We start from the raw sequence: 16,477 nt of genomic DNA, 5'->3' as shown, positions 1-16,477 counted from the left end.
AAATAATACTTGTAATAATTACATTAATACTTGTAATAATCTCCTAATTATTATCTCTTAATCTCATAAATATTTCAATAAACCTTTTGAAATACAATTTACATACATTATAAATATCGAAATGTCCAAAATATGTACAGTGAAAAATTTATAACAATATTATAAAATGTATGCTTATAGAAAAAAAGTATCAAATAAATTTTTGAAATATCTAACATTTAATTTGCAAAAAGTACTGATATAGTTTTTATCGTTAATTTATCTATCAAATATGTAAAAGCAATTTTAATATAAATACTTTGAAAATGGAAGAAAACATACACAATACACCTAAAATTTATATTTTAAAAGCTGTTTTGGAAATTTCGAAAAGGGCAAAAAGACTTGCTTTTGTTATTATGTAATTGCTAGTTATTAACGAGAGTCTATTGGAAATTCTTTAAAAAGGTTGTATCAAATGCGATACAAACAGCTTCAATTCGGGATTATCCGTCCCTTGGGGTCATTTTAATAAAATGTACAAAACCATACTCCAGCACTGGTAACTAATTGCCGTATTATATTCATGAACGGGAACTTATTATATATTTCATTTTACTCCTTACAAAGAAACCAACTTGAAGTGCAGTGTTTCCAATGTACTGGGGCGGCCATTATTGGTAAACTGGTTTACCGATAATAGGCCAAAAATAGCTCGGTAATGTATTACACTTTCAACAGTAAATCAACCAAGCATATTCACTGCGTTTTATCACACTCCTCTCCTTTAGTTTGTCTTCTCGTAGTACTGGTTCAACCCAGTGCTACCAGAAGATAAAGTTCTAGGTGTGGGATTGGAGGTAAAAACACTATATTTTCATGAATAAACTTGAAAACATCCAGTCTCACTTGTCGTCTGGTCCTGTTCTTAATGTTTGGGTTTTCTGGTTAATTGTTATTGTGATTAAAATTTTCAACACTTTATTTCTCACACAATGTAAGATTTCTGCAATACTCCCATGAATTTTATTTTTTTTATTAATATGATTTATACAAATGCTGATAAAATTGAAGAGTAGCCGAACACCTAGGCGCGATCCTGCAAAGGATAGCCTCGACCCCGTAGGAATTTTCCAGAATATGATCTCGTTGCACAATCAACTAGTATATAAACCATCGCATCATCCCCAGATACCAGTGAGCTTCAGGAGCTCAGCCTGCTCACTCCTCCGAAATCGAGGATGTACCTCCTTCACCGTACATACAAACGTACCTGTATTAACTGAGCAATAAAGGTCATCTTCCAAACACACACACACACACACACACACACACGTGTATATGTATCTTCTCTGCGTACAGTCTGAATACATAATGTTTTCTTCGCTGCTATTTTCTTAAACAATCTAAAACTAAATTTATAAACATCTTACATATGTATGTACATATGTATTTGGAACGTCGAGGGGGGGTGTGTTGTAGCGCGTGTTTGAGAGGAGACGGGCAAAGGTCGGCTGTCACCGGTTGTTATCTTTTGTATTGTTTCTCGTGAGTGTCGTGTCGTGTCGTCTTTTAGAATTGTTTCTCAGAGTTGCAAACGCTTTATTTGTCATTTGCATATTGTTTGGAATTTCAGAATGTGAGACATTTCGTATTTGGTGGGCGTAAAATGGCCGAATTGACGGTAACTATAAATGCCGCCAACGAAGAAAAAATCATCACGATGGCTTGTCCACCTTCGATAAATGCCGAAGATTTGTGCACTCTGTTGTGCCACAAATTACATATAACACCCGTCGCCAAAAATCTATTTGCATTGCGAAAACATGACTCCAAAGTATTCTTAGCCGGAAACTCTCTTTTAGAAAAGGTTAACAATTTGGATTTGAGGATTCGCTATAAGGTGCAGGATTCGCTAATGGATTTGATTTATTATTACCATTTTCAGCCATATTTGCCCTAATTTAAATTTAATTGCGAGTGGGCGTTCAATTTTTAGGTTCCCAGCTTAATGCGTTTGAAACAGATCGACATTGAAACGTATTTTTATTATTTCCACCAAGCTCGGAAAGACGTCCTGGACAATAATGTTCCTGAAATTATTTATTCCAAGCACCGAGAAGAACTCTTCGGTCTGGGAATAACGGACATGTGTGATATTGTTGCTGTTTTTTTTTCTTTCATTACTATTTTTCGAACACATATATTTTGTAATCGTATTGTTATATTTCAGGTATAGAGTGATGATTCAAGATGGAAAAACGTATCAAAATTTAATTAAAGATTACAAAAAGTATATTCCTCGCGAAGTGACCAAAAAGCATTCAATATTCACCAAAAAGCCAATATATTCAACTCTAGTAGGCCTCCAAAAAAATCATAGAACTGCAGAGTACTTCTTTGATATTTATTTCTTGTTTGATTTTATCTTCTTTTTCACTATATGTAATTTCTGATACTACTTTTGTTGTTGTTTCAGATATGTCATAGAACAATATTTACAACAGCTAGATTTATTGGCCCCCAATTATTTATCAGAAGACTATGATGTTCGAATCGAGAGAAATAATTCTTTTTATGATGTTAAACTTTATGTGATGCCGTTCCACAAAGAGCAACCTGGTCTTAGAATATATTTTGAAAAACGTAAAGAGGTGCGGAAACATCGGATCATCGGATCATCGGATACGCATATTACATATTTATTTTGAACCATTGTTTCGTTTTAGTGGGAGCATTTGTGTACAATAGATGAACTTTGCTTTATGTCAATGAGAAGAGATAGCAACACCATTGAAATTAGTCGCAAAAATGGTATTCCTGTATATTTAATGTTTCCTATCAAAGCTGACATGTTTTCTTTCGTGAGTTTGTGCGATGGTTACTATAGGTAATGCTTTTTTATTTATTATTTTATTTGATTGAAATTAGAAATTTCTTTCTCGAAATTAGAAATTAGAAACAAACGCTTTGATTGTACATATGTATAGCTCAAAATTGACATAAAAAAAAGAAATTAAATACTGTCGTCATATTATTTTCAGACTGATGATTAAGTGGACTTTTAACATATGCGGAGATGTATCTTCACCTCTTTTGCAGCATCTTCACTCTATAAAATGTCACGGACCTGTTGGGTGAGAAATTATCTACATACATATAGCGTATATATATAATTTGATAAATGATTATTGTTTGTTTATATGTATGTACATAGCAGTGTTGAAATTGTCCCTATAATTTTGTGTGCGCGAACAGGATACAAGGGGACTAGGTAACGTCATACCGAGTCCCCTTTTGTCCTGCTCGCGCACACCTACATAAGTAAGGCTGTGCGACAAGAATAGGGAGACTTTCACTGCACGCCACTGGCACATACATACGTACCTTCATATATGCATGCTAAATTAATAAAAACATAAACTCGGTTTTCAGGGGGGAGTTCTCTTATCATAAGTTAGAAGAGAAACGTTCAAATAAAACTGGATGTTTTATTGTCCGTCAGTGTGATCAGCAATATGATGTATATTGCATAGATGTTTGCGTTAAAAATAGGTGTTGTTTTTTTTATTTCTATTACATTTACATCTTGTCTTCATAGCAAATTGCTTTTTCTGATTTTATTTTATTTCAGTACCAAACCAAAGACATATAAAATTAAAAGAGAAAATGATTCATTTTCAATGATTTTTAACAATAGAGAATATGTTTATAAGAGTATACCTGAATTAGTAGCCTCGAATAGAAATCCAGATGGTCATATATATTTACAAGAGTGCTTGCCGCCATCTGATTATGGTAAATACATATGCTCATGCATAATTATGTATAAATTACATTTCATCAATCGGTGACGTTTTAATGCAATTTTATCAGAAAAATCACAACTGTTGCTGTGTGAACCATCCGGTCACAACACTGCAAGTGACATCAATCACGACGATGTCGAAAAATTGCTAGCGGTAAACAAAGGACCTCGATGTATCGACACCAAAGATTTATTAGTATATGAAGGTTAGTCTATTTTCAATTTATCGTTTTTTTGATATTCAAAATTCACTGTGGTATTGTCGAATTTCGTTTTTGATACCCCAAATACATTATATATTATACCTACATATGTATGGACATGCCCGTTTTTTTTTTTATTTTACAAATGTTAAAATAAAAGAATATTTTTTAACAACATCTGAATTAATATTTTGTGGTAAGCCGAGAAAATGAATGGGCAAGTAATTTGTGTATTGATATTTACCGTTTTGAAGGTACGAGGAGGTAATATATCAAATATATCTAGGTGTAAATCCAGTTATAAAGAAATCGGTTTCGTAGAGACGGTTTCTTCACTAGATGTGGGCGTACTGGAAAATCTCGACTCGGTTGTATTCATTTATAATGTCTCATCTCACGATCTGAATAATGTATCTTTGGTAACCGGTTCATGCCATTCAGATTGGGTACAAGGATTATTGAGTGGCACAAATGCGTCAACAATTAAAAATGCACCATTATGTGTGGCGAAAAAATGCAGAATGACTGGAACGGGCGTGGAGTTTGCTGGCAAAGTGGACGAAACAGCTTTAGGAAATAAGTGTCAGAGTTGGAATCGGAATTGGAAAACTAAAATAATCGTCGATAATAATAATAATATCACTATACTCAGTATTATGAAAAATATTTTCCCGATTCCATCTTATCTAATTACAAATGTCGGAATCCAAGTGGAGACTTAGCAGGCAATGAACCACGCATAATAATAATGTAATAAATATTTGCTCATGGTGTGTAAATCTAAAATATTTTCATGTTTTGTTCGTTTTTTGAAATTGCATAGGACCATGGTGCTATGTCGAGCTAAACAATAATTATAATAATCTTTTTCGAGTCGAATATTGTGATGTTATGAAGTGCAGTGTCGAAAATTATGAAATATTCACCTTGTCTCTTGGGGACTCGTATTCCCATTACATTAAGCTGAATGAATTTCAAAAAAAATTTACATTTGGAGTGAAGCTATGGGATCCTGATTCTGTTTTTTCCAGAGGAAAATTAATATTAGCTTATTTTGGAATTCCCACTAATTCAGAGAATCCAGAAGAATCAAATACAGGAATTGAATTGATATTATCTAATGCCGGTAAATATGTAGAATACAAATTTTCAATAGCATAAATTTTTCCAATTACATACATCTTCTAAAGAATAAAATAAAAAAATTGCACAAAGGAGCCACAATCGTGTCTGAAACATCTACCTGTTCCAACAATTCACATGATATACTTTTAAATGGATTTAAGTATACATATTTTTCGGTATCTTGGACCGACGATTATTTATTTTTCGGTAATAAACAATATTTGTTTAGTTTTTACTTTTATGTATTATACAGATTGATGGTATGTTTGTTACATTATTTTAGGGTTAAATGGAAGTGAAGTGCCTATTTTAGGTGGAAAAATTATTAGAAAAGATTCCACACGAAATGCAAAATATCCATTCATGTTTTTTACCTTAAATGGAGAAAATCTGCTGTGGAATATTCCAATTGGCAATATTGATGCGAATTGCCTTGAACACATAACATATTATCCAAATTTTGAAATGAAATTGTCACTAAAAAAAGAATCGAATTCGTACAATTTAAATTTTTTTATCAGAAGCTATCATTCCGCCATTGTTGAACTTTTACCATCGCCATATTCTGAATTTAGAATTTTAATAATAATTGGATCAAGAACTAATATGAATGTAATAGTTTATGAAAATACGTTAAATAATCATAGCTCAGTTCTGATCGAAAACGAAAACCCGAACGTTCTGAGTTATCGGAATTGGAACGAATATTTCTTAACAATCAACGGTCGTCAATTACTTTTATTCGGTTTGATTGAATCAAAGTGGCATGTTGTTATTTCACTAGACAATCCTCTATTGCGACAAACTCGTTGGTTTTCGATCGGTTCAAACGAAAGCTTAACTCACTGGTGTTTATTTTGTAAACCAAAAGAGCCCTCGAAAAGTTTATTATATAATAATAATTGGGTTTCAGATGAAGGTACATACATACACTATGGATACATTTATGCATTACGTATTTTGTCACAAATAATATCGTGTTTTTTTTAATAGGGTATCCTTGTTTGCCATGGACAGACAAGAGACTCGTTAACATCACTGACATTTTACCACTCGACAGTTTGTTCAATTATTGTAAAACCATTCCGAATGACATGTACCCATCCTGTATGTCCATTTTCCCACATGGTAATATTACTAAGGTCTTTTGCGAAATGGGACATCACGACTGTAAATTGACAGGCGTTGGATTTGATTATAATGGAAAGCTGAATATATCTCGGTATTAATATTTTTGTTTTGTTCTACATTCCACACACTAATTACAAACTACATACATACATACATATGTACGTTGGCAAAACATTCAGATCGAACCGCACATGTCAACCGTGGCGTAATGTTGCTAATCAAACTACGTTATTAGGATGGTTTGGTTCCAATGAAAATATTTCTAGTGCAGATAATTTTTGCCGAAATCCAACAAGAAATATTGCAGGTGCAAGAAATATTCTCGTGTGCAACTGTGTACGTATCGGTAAATAATAATTAATATGTACTTAAATTTCACCACAGGTCCTTGGTGTTTCACTTCAGACCATAATGACGTTATTATATATGATACTTGCAACGTTCGCGATTGTTTTAAAGACGAAGAATCGACGATCATTATCTATCCAGGAAGTAAAAATAGTTTTCTGTACATTTATCCCAAATGGAAGAGTTCAGGTTATTACAGTACTACATACATATGTATGTACGTACTAATCGAGTACTAAATACATATGTGTGTACGTACATATGTACACTTTTTTGTAGATGGACTGCATGTTAGCGCAAAACAGTGGGATCCGGCCAAAGAAGACGGTGTTATTATTCGTATTTACGATATTTCGCAGCTAAAATTTTATTCGTTATTTATTGGCGATAATAATAACAGTATTCTGCTTAAATTTCAAAATTATGCCGCAAACGAAGTTGTTTTAAAAACATGGCGAACATCAGAAAACATCGTTCCGTTTGGAAAATGGGCTGACTTTTTGATCCAAATGAGCGAGAGTAAAATCTCTCTGAAATACAAAGGCAGTACATTTCTGACTGATTCTGAAAGCAATTTTCAAGCAATGTTTTTGACGTTTGAATCAATATATGGGAATCCCATAGGCCTGTATTTTCGTGACGACGACGAGTGCCTCATCGAAAATACAACCAATTCTCATTTAACAAAAATGCTACCGATTAAATTCCGGCTGAAACAAAAATTCACTCGAAAACTGACCTTACAATTTCGAGGCACTGGAATGGCTATCGTATCTCTGTTTCTATTACCGAGTTTGTATAATATACATATTTTAAAATTCATATCCACCACGCAAAGAGACTTGTGTGTACATATATATTTTTTCAGATATGAGCGATTACTACGCATTGATCATCGGCGATCGAGGTAATAGCATTTATTTCGTATTGAACTCAAAGCCCCAGACTGAAACTCTGGCCGTGGTCGTGTCAGATTTTTCTCTTATTAAAAGCGACGTTTGGACAGAGTTTACGATTATTTACGATGAATTAAAATTTAACGTTTTAAGAAACAATATAACAATATTGAGTTACCAATCGTCAAGTTGTTTGATTTTTTATTGGTTTTCAATATCGACTGAAAATGGTTGGTTGATTTGGTCGGTAAACTGCAATCGGCAGATGAATATAGATAGCAAAGCTGTCGACGGTGGATGGAGCGAATGGAGCGATTGGCAATGTAGCGTTACTTGTGGTCCTGGCGTACGAGTAAGCTTTCAAAATTTAGTGCATTCGTGATAATTATTTACACACACACACACATTCGTAATGGTTTGTTTGCTAATATGCGTTTGCCTTTCAGAAACAAAGTCGAATTTGTAACAACCCAGAACCCAATTTTTATGGAAAACCTTGCACGGGTTCTGCCAAGATCGAAGGATATTGTAAACCTTCTGAATGCGACGATATTCCAGTTGAAATCCTCAACTTCGTCAACTCGCAATTTAAATTGAAACATTACAGTTTTGAAGTGTCGATGTATCAAAACATTTCCATCAGCTTGCCTTCTATAATAACTAATTTTCTAAAAAGATTTCCTTTAATTTTTGTCACAAAATGGATTTTTAATGGTATTGTATTGAAACACGCAAATATATCATCCACGTTGATTTTAAAAGATGTAACCGTATCCAATAATGGAATTTACGTTTGTTTGATTTCACTGGTTAGTGGGAAAAAATATCCAATCATGATAGTTTCGGTCGCCGTAAAAAATGAAGATTACGACTATAATTTAAAAGTGGATTCAAAGTTGGTGTTGAAATGTAGAGGATTTCAGGTTAATTACATTTATTCCCAAGTGTCGCAAAAGTGGTTTTTAAACGATAGATTGTTCGAAAGCCACGAATCTATTGTCGGAGATAAAACAATTTTGAATGTTAATCAGTCACATAGAGGCATTTGGAAATGCCTCATTGAAAAAAGCGATGAAAACTTTTCATGGCTTGTAAATATTTGCAACGTGAATGTTTTTCCTTCAACAATACTAACGTTTGTCGTTGAAGATCAATTTACTGCACCGATTTTCAAAATTTTCAATTCCGATTTGAGCATTATGCTCATTGTCGTATTTATATTTATTTCTCTGTTTTTCTCAATTATTTTATTTTATTTTTATTTAAGACGCACCACGCTGTCTTCGTAAATGTTATTAATATTGTTTCTTTCGACACACTGTAATAAATGTTCATAATCAATAAATTATTTTATATTTAGTTGATTTTGTTTGTATGGTACGGTACGGCACGGCACACAGTGCACATTCGATGTTCACAAGTTCTCGCTCAATACTGAGAATGATGGCTCGGTTGTTGCGTTTATGTTTAGCACAGAGGGTTCGATCCCATGCTAATTTTTAATACTGCTGGTTAGACTTGAACATTTGTGACTCCAAGTCGATCGTTTCATTGTTAAAACGGCTCCTCAAAATTGACAAAAATCATCCTATGTACCTGTACAGATAGGATGATTTTTATGTACAGGTATAAATCCATAGGTGTCTAAATGGATTAATTAATTAATTGTTAATTTCGTGATCTTCAGCCTCTCGAAATACAGTGATTTATGTAATAAAAAAATGCTGCAATGTTTGTAATTAATTGTCTAGGAAGACGCATTGGGGTCTACCTGTCAGGCCTTCTGTGTAAAATAAAAATAACTGCCATTCTTTAATCAATTTCAGATTTTTTTTTTGCATTATACTAACCAGGGCTTTTTTTTGAAGTAAAAGGTGCCGGAACTCACTTCTTGTCAAGTTTTTTTATTAAAAAAATTATATTACATAGAATATTCGTTTGAAGCATAAACATGCTGAGAAAAAAGATGGCGGAGCGCCGTTCCGCCCTGAAAAAAAAGCCCTGATACTAACTATGCATGCACTTCAAATTTATACCAAGGAAATCAATTCTTTGATCAACAACCAGCGTCAATTTGTTATCAATTCCACTCTGAAATCACTAGTACACCTATGTACATATGCCATTTGTGATGAAATTTGAATAATTTTGTCAATCTTAATATTGAGCATTGTCTTTTGTATTTTATTTAAGGTACCAAAGTTGAAAGTTCTGAAAACCTTTCGTGCTTTTATAGAGGAAGGTGGCACGTTGCCGAAGGGAAAAAGATGGATGTAGCTATGAAAATGTTAAAGCGTGATGCCAGTGATGCTCTTTTAAAGGTATGTAATTTCACATGTACCTGTATGTTTATAATAATTTTAATTGTCATTATTTGATGTGTTCTCTTTGGCTATTTATAGGATTTTATTAATCATGCAGGTGAATGGGCGTTTTTAAAATCACCAGTTCTCGTTCGCCTTTATGGCATTATGTTAAGATCGCCTGTTGCTATGATTATGGAATACTTACATTTGGGATCTTTGGATGTCTACCTCAGGTGTTTATCTCATTTTAATACATACATATTTAATATACAATGTTTTCACCTCGCGGACATATATTTTAAAAATTCTATTTTATTCTAAAGTTATAAATGTACATACATATAGGAAACAAATATGTGTAAACAATAATTGTAAATATGTTGAGATAAAAGCAGTGTATACGTATATTATATGTGATGTCAATAACCAGCAGATATGTACATCAGCCATCCTCTAAAATTTCTTCTACAAATATAATTACGAGGGTCATTTTTTAAGTAAGAAATTTAAAAAAAAATCAACAATTTCAGTTGATTTCGCGCTTTTGGGTACTTCAGAAGCTATTTTTCAGTAACTTTTCGTTCACCATGTCGATTGGCAATCTCTCCAAATGATTATCTGCTCAAAATACGACGAAAGATATTTTACTATCCTCCATTCAGTCAGGTTCCGAGAAAAGATGTCAACTCTTCCTGAAATTAATGAAAATTTTGAACGGAAAATGCATATATGTATGTACATACATATGTAGACTGATGACTGCACTGACTGGCTCAAGGAACTGGCGACAGAATTTTTTAACAAGGGATCGTCACAATCTCAAAAATGCGAATTATTTTGAAAAACCGAAGATATTGAGTTGCAATGAATATGTAATATGTAATTTTATACCAGCTTAAAAAAATGACTCTCGTACGTATTACTTATTTGACTAATAATTTTCGGTTGGATGATACTGGTTATGTTTGCTAGTTGTATTATATTATATTTATTATGTACGTACACACTTACGATAACATTTTGAATACTCGCATTTACAACAGAAAGCACACAAACGATATTCAGCCCGAAGAATTAATGCAAGCTGCAGCATCTCTAGCTACCGCTCTGTGGTATCTCGCCGAGCATGGAATAGTTCATGGCAATATACGTTGTTACAAAATGCTGGTTGCTTCCCATGATCGTTTCCAGTTTTCCGTAAAATTATCCAATCAAGGTCTCGAATCGTCGTTCAATGAACAAGAGTTAGCATTTACATACATATTTAGTATATTATTCGTATCATAGATACAATTAATTTTTGTCATCGTTTAAACGTTCTCTTGCAGAATACATTGGATACCGACGGAATACTTTAGCAATAGAAGTGTCGCTCATTTGTTTCCGTCTTCCGATGTGTGGGCATTTGCTACTACGCTGTGGGAGATCTTTTCGTATGGAAAGTCTCCTGCAGATACGAAACAACCTTTAGCGGCACACGTGAGTTTCTTTACATATTGTCAATTCACAATTATTATAAACTAGCTGTAATACCCGGCTTCGCTCAGTGTTTATAATATAAACCGCTTAAACATGACTAAGCTAATAGTAAACATTTAATTAAAAAAAAAAAAATTTTAAAAATTTAAAAAAAAAATAAAAAATAAAAATAAAAAAAATCAAAAAAAAAATTTAAAAAAATCAAAAAAATTTTTTTGCCTTCTAAGGCTTCGCCCTCGGTGCCCCCCTGAGCCTTTGCCTTCTAGGGCTTCGCCCCTCCGCGCCCCCATGATTAAATGCCGTCTAGGGCTTCGCCCCCCTTAGTAAATGCCTTTTAGGGCTTCGCCCCTCCGCGCCCCCATGATTAAATGCCGTCTAGGGCTTCGCCCCCCTTATTTAATGCCTTTTAGGGCTTCGCCCCCCGCGCCCCCAAGATTAATTGCCGTTTAGGGCTTCGCCCCCCTTAGTTTATGCCTTTTAGGGCTTCGCCCCTCCGCGCCCCCATGATTAAATGCCGTCTAGGGCTTCGCCCCCCTTAGTAAATGCCTTTTAGGGCTTCGCCCCTCCGCGCCCCCATGATTGAATGCCGTCTAGGGCTTCGCCCCCACGATCAGTTGCCTTTTAGGGCTTCGCCCCTCCGCGCCCCCATGATTGAATGCCGTCTAGGGCTTCGCCCCCACGATCAGTTGCCTTTTAGGGCTTCGCCCCTCCGCGCCCCCATGATTAAATGCCGTCTAGGGCTTCGACCCCCTTAGTAAATGCCTTTTAGGGCTTCGCCCCTCCGCGCCCCCATGATTGAATGCCGTCTAGGGCTTCGCCCCCCTTAGTTAATGCCTTTTAGGGCTTCGCCCCTCCGCGTCCCCATGATTAAATGCCGTTTTGGGCTTCGCCCCCCTTAGTTAATGCCTTTTAGGGCTTCGCCCCCCTTAGTAAATGCCTTTTAGGGCTTCGCCCCTCCGCGCCCCCATGATTAAATGCCGTCAAGGGCTTCGCCCCCATGATCAGTTGCCGTTTAGGGCTTCGCACATTCTACCCCTGTGAAACGAAAAAAACAAATCGGCGCCCATGGATCGAAAAAAAAAAAATCGAATCACGTGTTCGATGACGTCACCGATCTACGGACGACGACGACGACGACGACGACCAAGGATACTTACATACATACAAAGTCTCTTTCCAAATTATAGATTAGAAGATAGAAGATTGTCGTGTATTGATTGTTTTTGTTTTTTTATTTCAATCACAGAATTATTTGAATGGACATCGCCTCGTTAAACCAGTAGAGTGTCCCAGAGAAATATATGGTATAATGCGAAGTTGTTGGCACGCCGATCCTCACAGTAGGTGTCGCCCACAACTCATTATGAGAGATGTAAATCACTTATTCTACCAAGGTAGGTAATCAAAACTAAATTCATATCACACATGTGTATATGATGTACAATTTGGATTACACAAATAATTCAAAATATTACTGTATTTCTAGTGCATAGTAATATTTATACATGCGTATGTATGTATGTATGTATGTATCAGTAGGAATTCTCCAACGATCAATGAAGTGGTGGTAGAATTCCTTCGTTTTCACTTTCAATTTATAATACTCAGATAATCGAGAGCACACTGTATCTATAGGTACATACATACATACATATGTACATGTATGTGTATTAGAAAAACCTAACTAACTGCACTAATATTATATATTCATATGCGTATTTTTCTGTTTCAAGTTTATAATTCTCGACTTAGTCATTCATATGCGACCGTGTCTCCAAGATCTGGAAATTCTAACATTTTAAAATCTGGTCAGTTTACTTTTCAATATTATAAAATAAATATAACTTTATGATCATTTTTCAAATACATGTGTACGTACATACATAGGAGAAGACTGTCTCGTTAATTTCCTCTCAGCCAGTGATGCGGAAGGGAACGCATCTTCTATTTGCAACAGCAGGCAAACATCACTTACTGATGATGTAATACATATTTTCTATGAATAATTTTCCACGAAAGAGATGTGGTGTTTTTAATTGGGTTCATAATTTCCAGGGTGAAACATTAGATGACGATGACACAATATCATCTGATTTTTCTACAATTCATGCAGATTTCGACTTTTCAAATAGGGATTTCATGCAAAGTCAAACTGAAAACTGTTTACAATCTATTTTTGAATTTGGAGATTATAATGTTGTACTTCAAGGTCTTGTCGGAAGAGTGAGATACATTTTATAATTTTTTGTCAACTAGCGTATTATGCTCAACACTAAGATATAAAATAATTACATTTCCAGGGTTTTTATGGATTCGTATTCAAAGGTTCCTTACAAAAAGATGGAGAGTGTGAATCGCGACTGGTTGCTGTTAAAAAATTAATATCAAACTCTGAAAAGTCGCAGTTGGAAGATTTTGATCAAGAAATCAAAATAGCAAAGGTTTACTTGCCACATTTAACATCATATGCAACATATGAAATAATAATAAAAATTTTGATTTTTAGACATTGAAACATCGTAATATAGTGGAAATTTTAGGAGTAGTAGAAGAACCAGAAATTTTGCTTATAATGGAATTCGTTCCTCATGGCTCTCTCAAAAGTTACCTGAATATTTATCAATCTAGTATTAGTAAAACCCAATTATTAAATTATGCACTTGATGTCGCACGAGTAAGTATTAACCATTCAAGGTGTGTTTTATTTTTTTATTTATAAATGTTTTCTTAGTATATATTTTTTTTCGCTATAAAGGGGATGGAGTACCTAGAAACAAAAAATGTAGTGCACCGAGATTTAGCCGCTAGAAATATACTAGTAGTGGATGAAAGCCATGTAAAAATATCAGATTTCGGTTTAGCTAGAAAAATTGACAAAGATGGATACTACGAACTAAAGTCCGATCGAGCATTGCCACTCAATTGGTACGAATTGTAAATGTACATATGTATATGTAATGTATTAACTAATTTAGAGTGAGTGATCTAATTGTGTATTGTCGCAACGACGCAACCAGGTATGCCCCAGAAAGTAAAACAGACGGAAAGTTTTCAACAAAAAGCGATGTATGGTCATACGGTATTACGCTGTGGGAAATGTTCTCATTTGGTGTCGAGCCTCCGCCTTGGGATCTAAACATCACTCAAGACAGATTGTCCAGGTAAACTTCACTACATATTATATTATTGATGCAATTTTTATTTTATAAAACTATATTAAATGTGTATGTTATATGTTGATTCGATTAAAGCTACTTACCTTGTCCGGATTTTTGTCCAAATGAAGTATACGAAACTCTCATGACAGCCTGTTGGAAATTGAAACCTGTCGATCGACCAAATTTCACACAACTTCTCGCTAACGGTGGACGCTTACTATCATAGTGATGCAAGTCAAAATAAAAAAAAATAGCCTGCTCTATTTTTCGACATATTCCTTATTCCAAGCTTTGGAATTAATAAATAGTCAATACTTTATTTATGTTATTATTATACATATATGTATGTATGGAATTGCAAATAAAAACTAGCTAGATATTTTTGAACTTTATACATGATCACGCATCCACAAATATCAAATTAGAAATGTCATAAATGCATATGTATGTATAGGTAATTGGATTATTTGTCACATTGCGATAGCCCAAAAGACAATTTTTGGCATGAAAATCGCGAATGAGTTGAGTTCTCGTTAGTATGATGGACTTTAAGGCTGCCAAATGTTCCGTTATAGAGATTTTAGTGACTTTTGGGCGAGTGCTTTGTGACCAATAATCACTGAACCGTATGTGTGAAAACGATGAAAGGATTACAAATATATTATGTACACGAGTGCCTCCAGATAAGATTGTGTGTGTGTGTGTGTGTGTGTGTATATGTTACAGTTAAAGTGTATCTTCCAGTTGTAATATATTCTGTCCAACCCATGTAGACTGATTCATATTGCTAATTACATTCCAACTGGTCTAAATATATTACACCTGAAAATACAGTTCAACTGTAAGTTGGTATCAGGTGAGATGGGGGTTAGTTTTTCCTGAAAACGTCACTCGACTTGTAAATTGAGTTAGTCACATTTTAAAATTATCGTTAGATAGACGATACTTATTCCCATAATTCGTAATACCTAGCAAATATTTACGCATTTTTGAATTCTTAAGCATTCGCAAATAAATTGGAACTGTTATATCACAACTAGTGCACATTGTTGACAGTTTATTTGCACTTGTAGTTATAATCAGCACTATGGAGTTGAATCGAAATTTACTAAATCTTACTCTGATTTTATTTTATGATTCGACTCCGACTTGAACGATTTTAGTAAGATAAGATTTTTCTTGCCAATGTATGAAATTATTAATAGTAAAAATAATAACGAATTTCCAAATATAAAAATTTAAAGGAATTAAAAAAAAATTACTAAAAATTTACATTTAACCCAATTTATTGAATTATTGGTATTCAATAAATTGGGTATACACATTCATAGTATATACATATGTATGTGTATGAACTTCATACACAAAGAAATCAATGTAATAAAAAAAGTGTGTCAGAGGAAACGTCGGTTTTGACTAGTACACATCAAAATATGTGCAATTTAACGATTTTATTTATAATAATGTAATTTAAATTCATGATTTTTATGAAGAAATTATTAAATTTCAATTTATTAGTTGATCTACTTTATTAAATTAGAGACTCTAGTTGACGCAAACCGCAATAGTATTAATTAAAAATAATAATAAAAGAAGTCAAGAGTCAGTTGATTTTTTTACATTTCTTCTGTAACATGTACACCAACGGTGGCCAAATTGCAGCTCTTTGGTATCTTTACTGTGGCTCCGTACCATTCTCAAATGATTCAATACTACACAGATTCCACAACAGAACGGTGGATTACTGATATCCCGAGTTGAAACTGAAAAATGATTTGTAAAAACCCGTGTAGCACTCAGCCTGGCTCTTGACGAATCTACAGATATCTAAGATAATCCACAGTCAGCTGTGTTTGTTCGTTGTTTCTGCAGAAGTAATTATGAAAGAAGAATGCACTAGATACAATATTGAACAATGCTGGTGTGTTCCCAAACAAACTTGCAAGTGCAGTAACTGACGGAGCGAGCACCTGCAATGTTAGGTAAAAATCTACGTCTCGTTGGCATCCTCTTGAAAAGTGATGCTAGATTTTCCGCAGCTATG

General features: G+C 34.2%; 2 protein-coding genes across 2 annotated transcripts in view; both read left to right on the top strand.

The window, feature by feature from the left end:
• LOC143916579 (uncharacterized) overlaps positions 1-16,477 on the top strand; it is a 590,438-nt gene that overhangs the window by 178,947 nt on the left and 395,014 nt on the right. The window lies entirely within an intron of this gene.
• hop (tyrosine-protein kinase hopscotch) lies at positions 1,425-15,659 on the top strand. Its single transcript, XM_077437729.1, has 23 exons — positions 1,425-1,527; positions 1,616-1,882; positions 1,979-2,130; positions 2,213-2,371; positions 2,459-2,633; positions 2,709-2,869; positions 3,024-3,116; positions 3,415-3,534; positions 3,614-3,777; positions 3,856-3,993; positions 9,684-9,811; positions 9,893-10,029; positions 10,840-11,040; positions 11,125-11,275; positions 12,522-12,669; positions 13,009-13,083; positions 13,163-13,257; positions 13,331-13,498; positions 13,576-13,716; positions 13,782-13,949; positions 14,031-14,200; positions 14,293-14,436; positions 14,527-15,659. The coding sequence occupies exons 2-23, from the start codon at positions 1,649-1,651 to the stop codon at positions 14,657-14,659; spliced, it is 3,255 nt and encodes a 1,084-aa protein (XP_077293855.1). The 5' UTR covers positions 1,425-1,527; positions 1,616-1,648; the 3' UTR covers positions 14,660-15,659.

The sequence above is a fragment of the Arctopsyche grandis genome, chromosome 9 (assembly GCF_051622035.1).
Source record: "Arctopsyche grandis isolate Sample6627 chromosome 9, ASM5162203v2, whole genome shotgun sequence".
Lineage (NCBI taxonomy): Eukaryota > Metazoa > Arthropoda > Insecta > Trichoptera > Hydropsychidae > Arctopsyche > Arctopsyche grandis.
This window is presented reverse-complemented; position numbering and strand designations above follow the sequence as displayed.

What these genes read in the sequence shown, in the direction of transcription:
- hop (XM_077437729.1), top strand. Translation starts at nt 1,649, where the DNA reads ATGGCCGAATTGACGGTAACTATAAATGCCGCCAACGAAGAAAAAATC. An exon ending in AAAAATCATAGAACTGCAGA is followed by an intron (nt 2,372 to 2,458) that starts GTACTTCTTTGA and finishes TTGTTGTTTCAG; the next exon opens with ATATGTCATAGAACAATATT. An exon ending in TTGTGCGATGGTTACTATAG is followed by an intron (nt 2,870 to 3,023) that starts GTAATGCTTTTT and finishes TATTATTTTCAG; the next exon opens with ACTGATGATTAAGTGGACTT.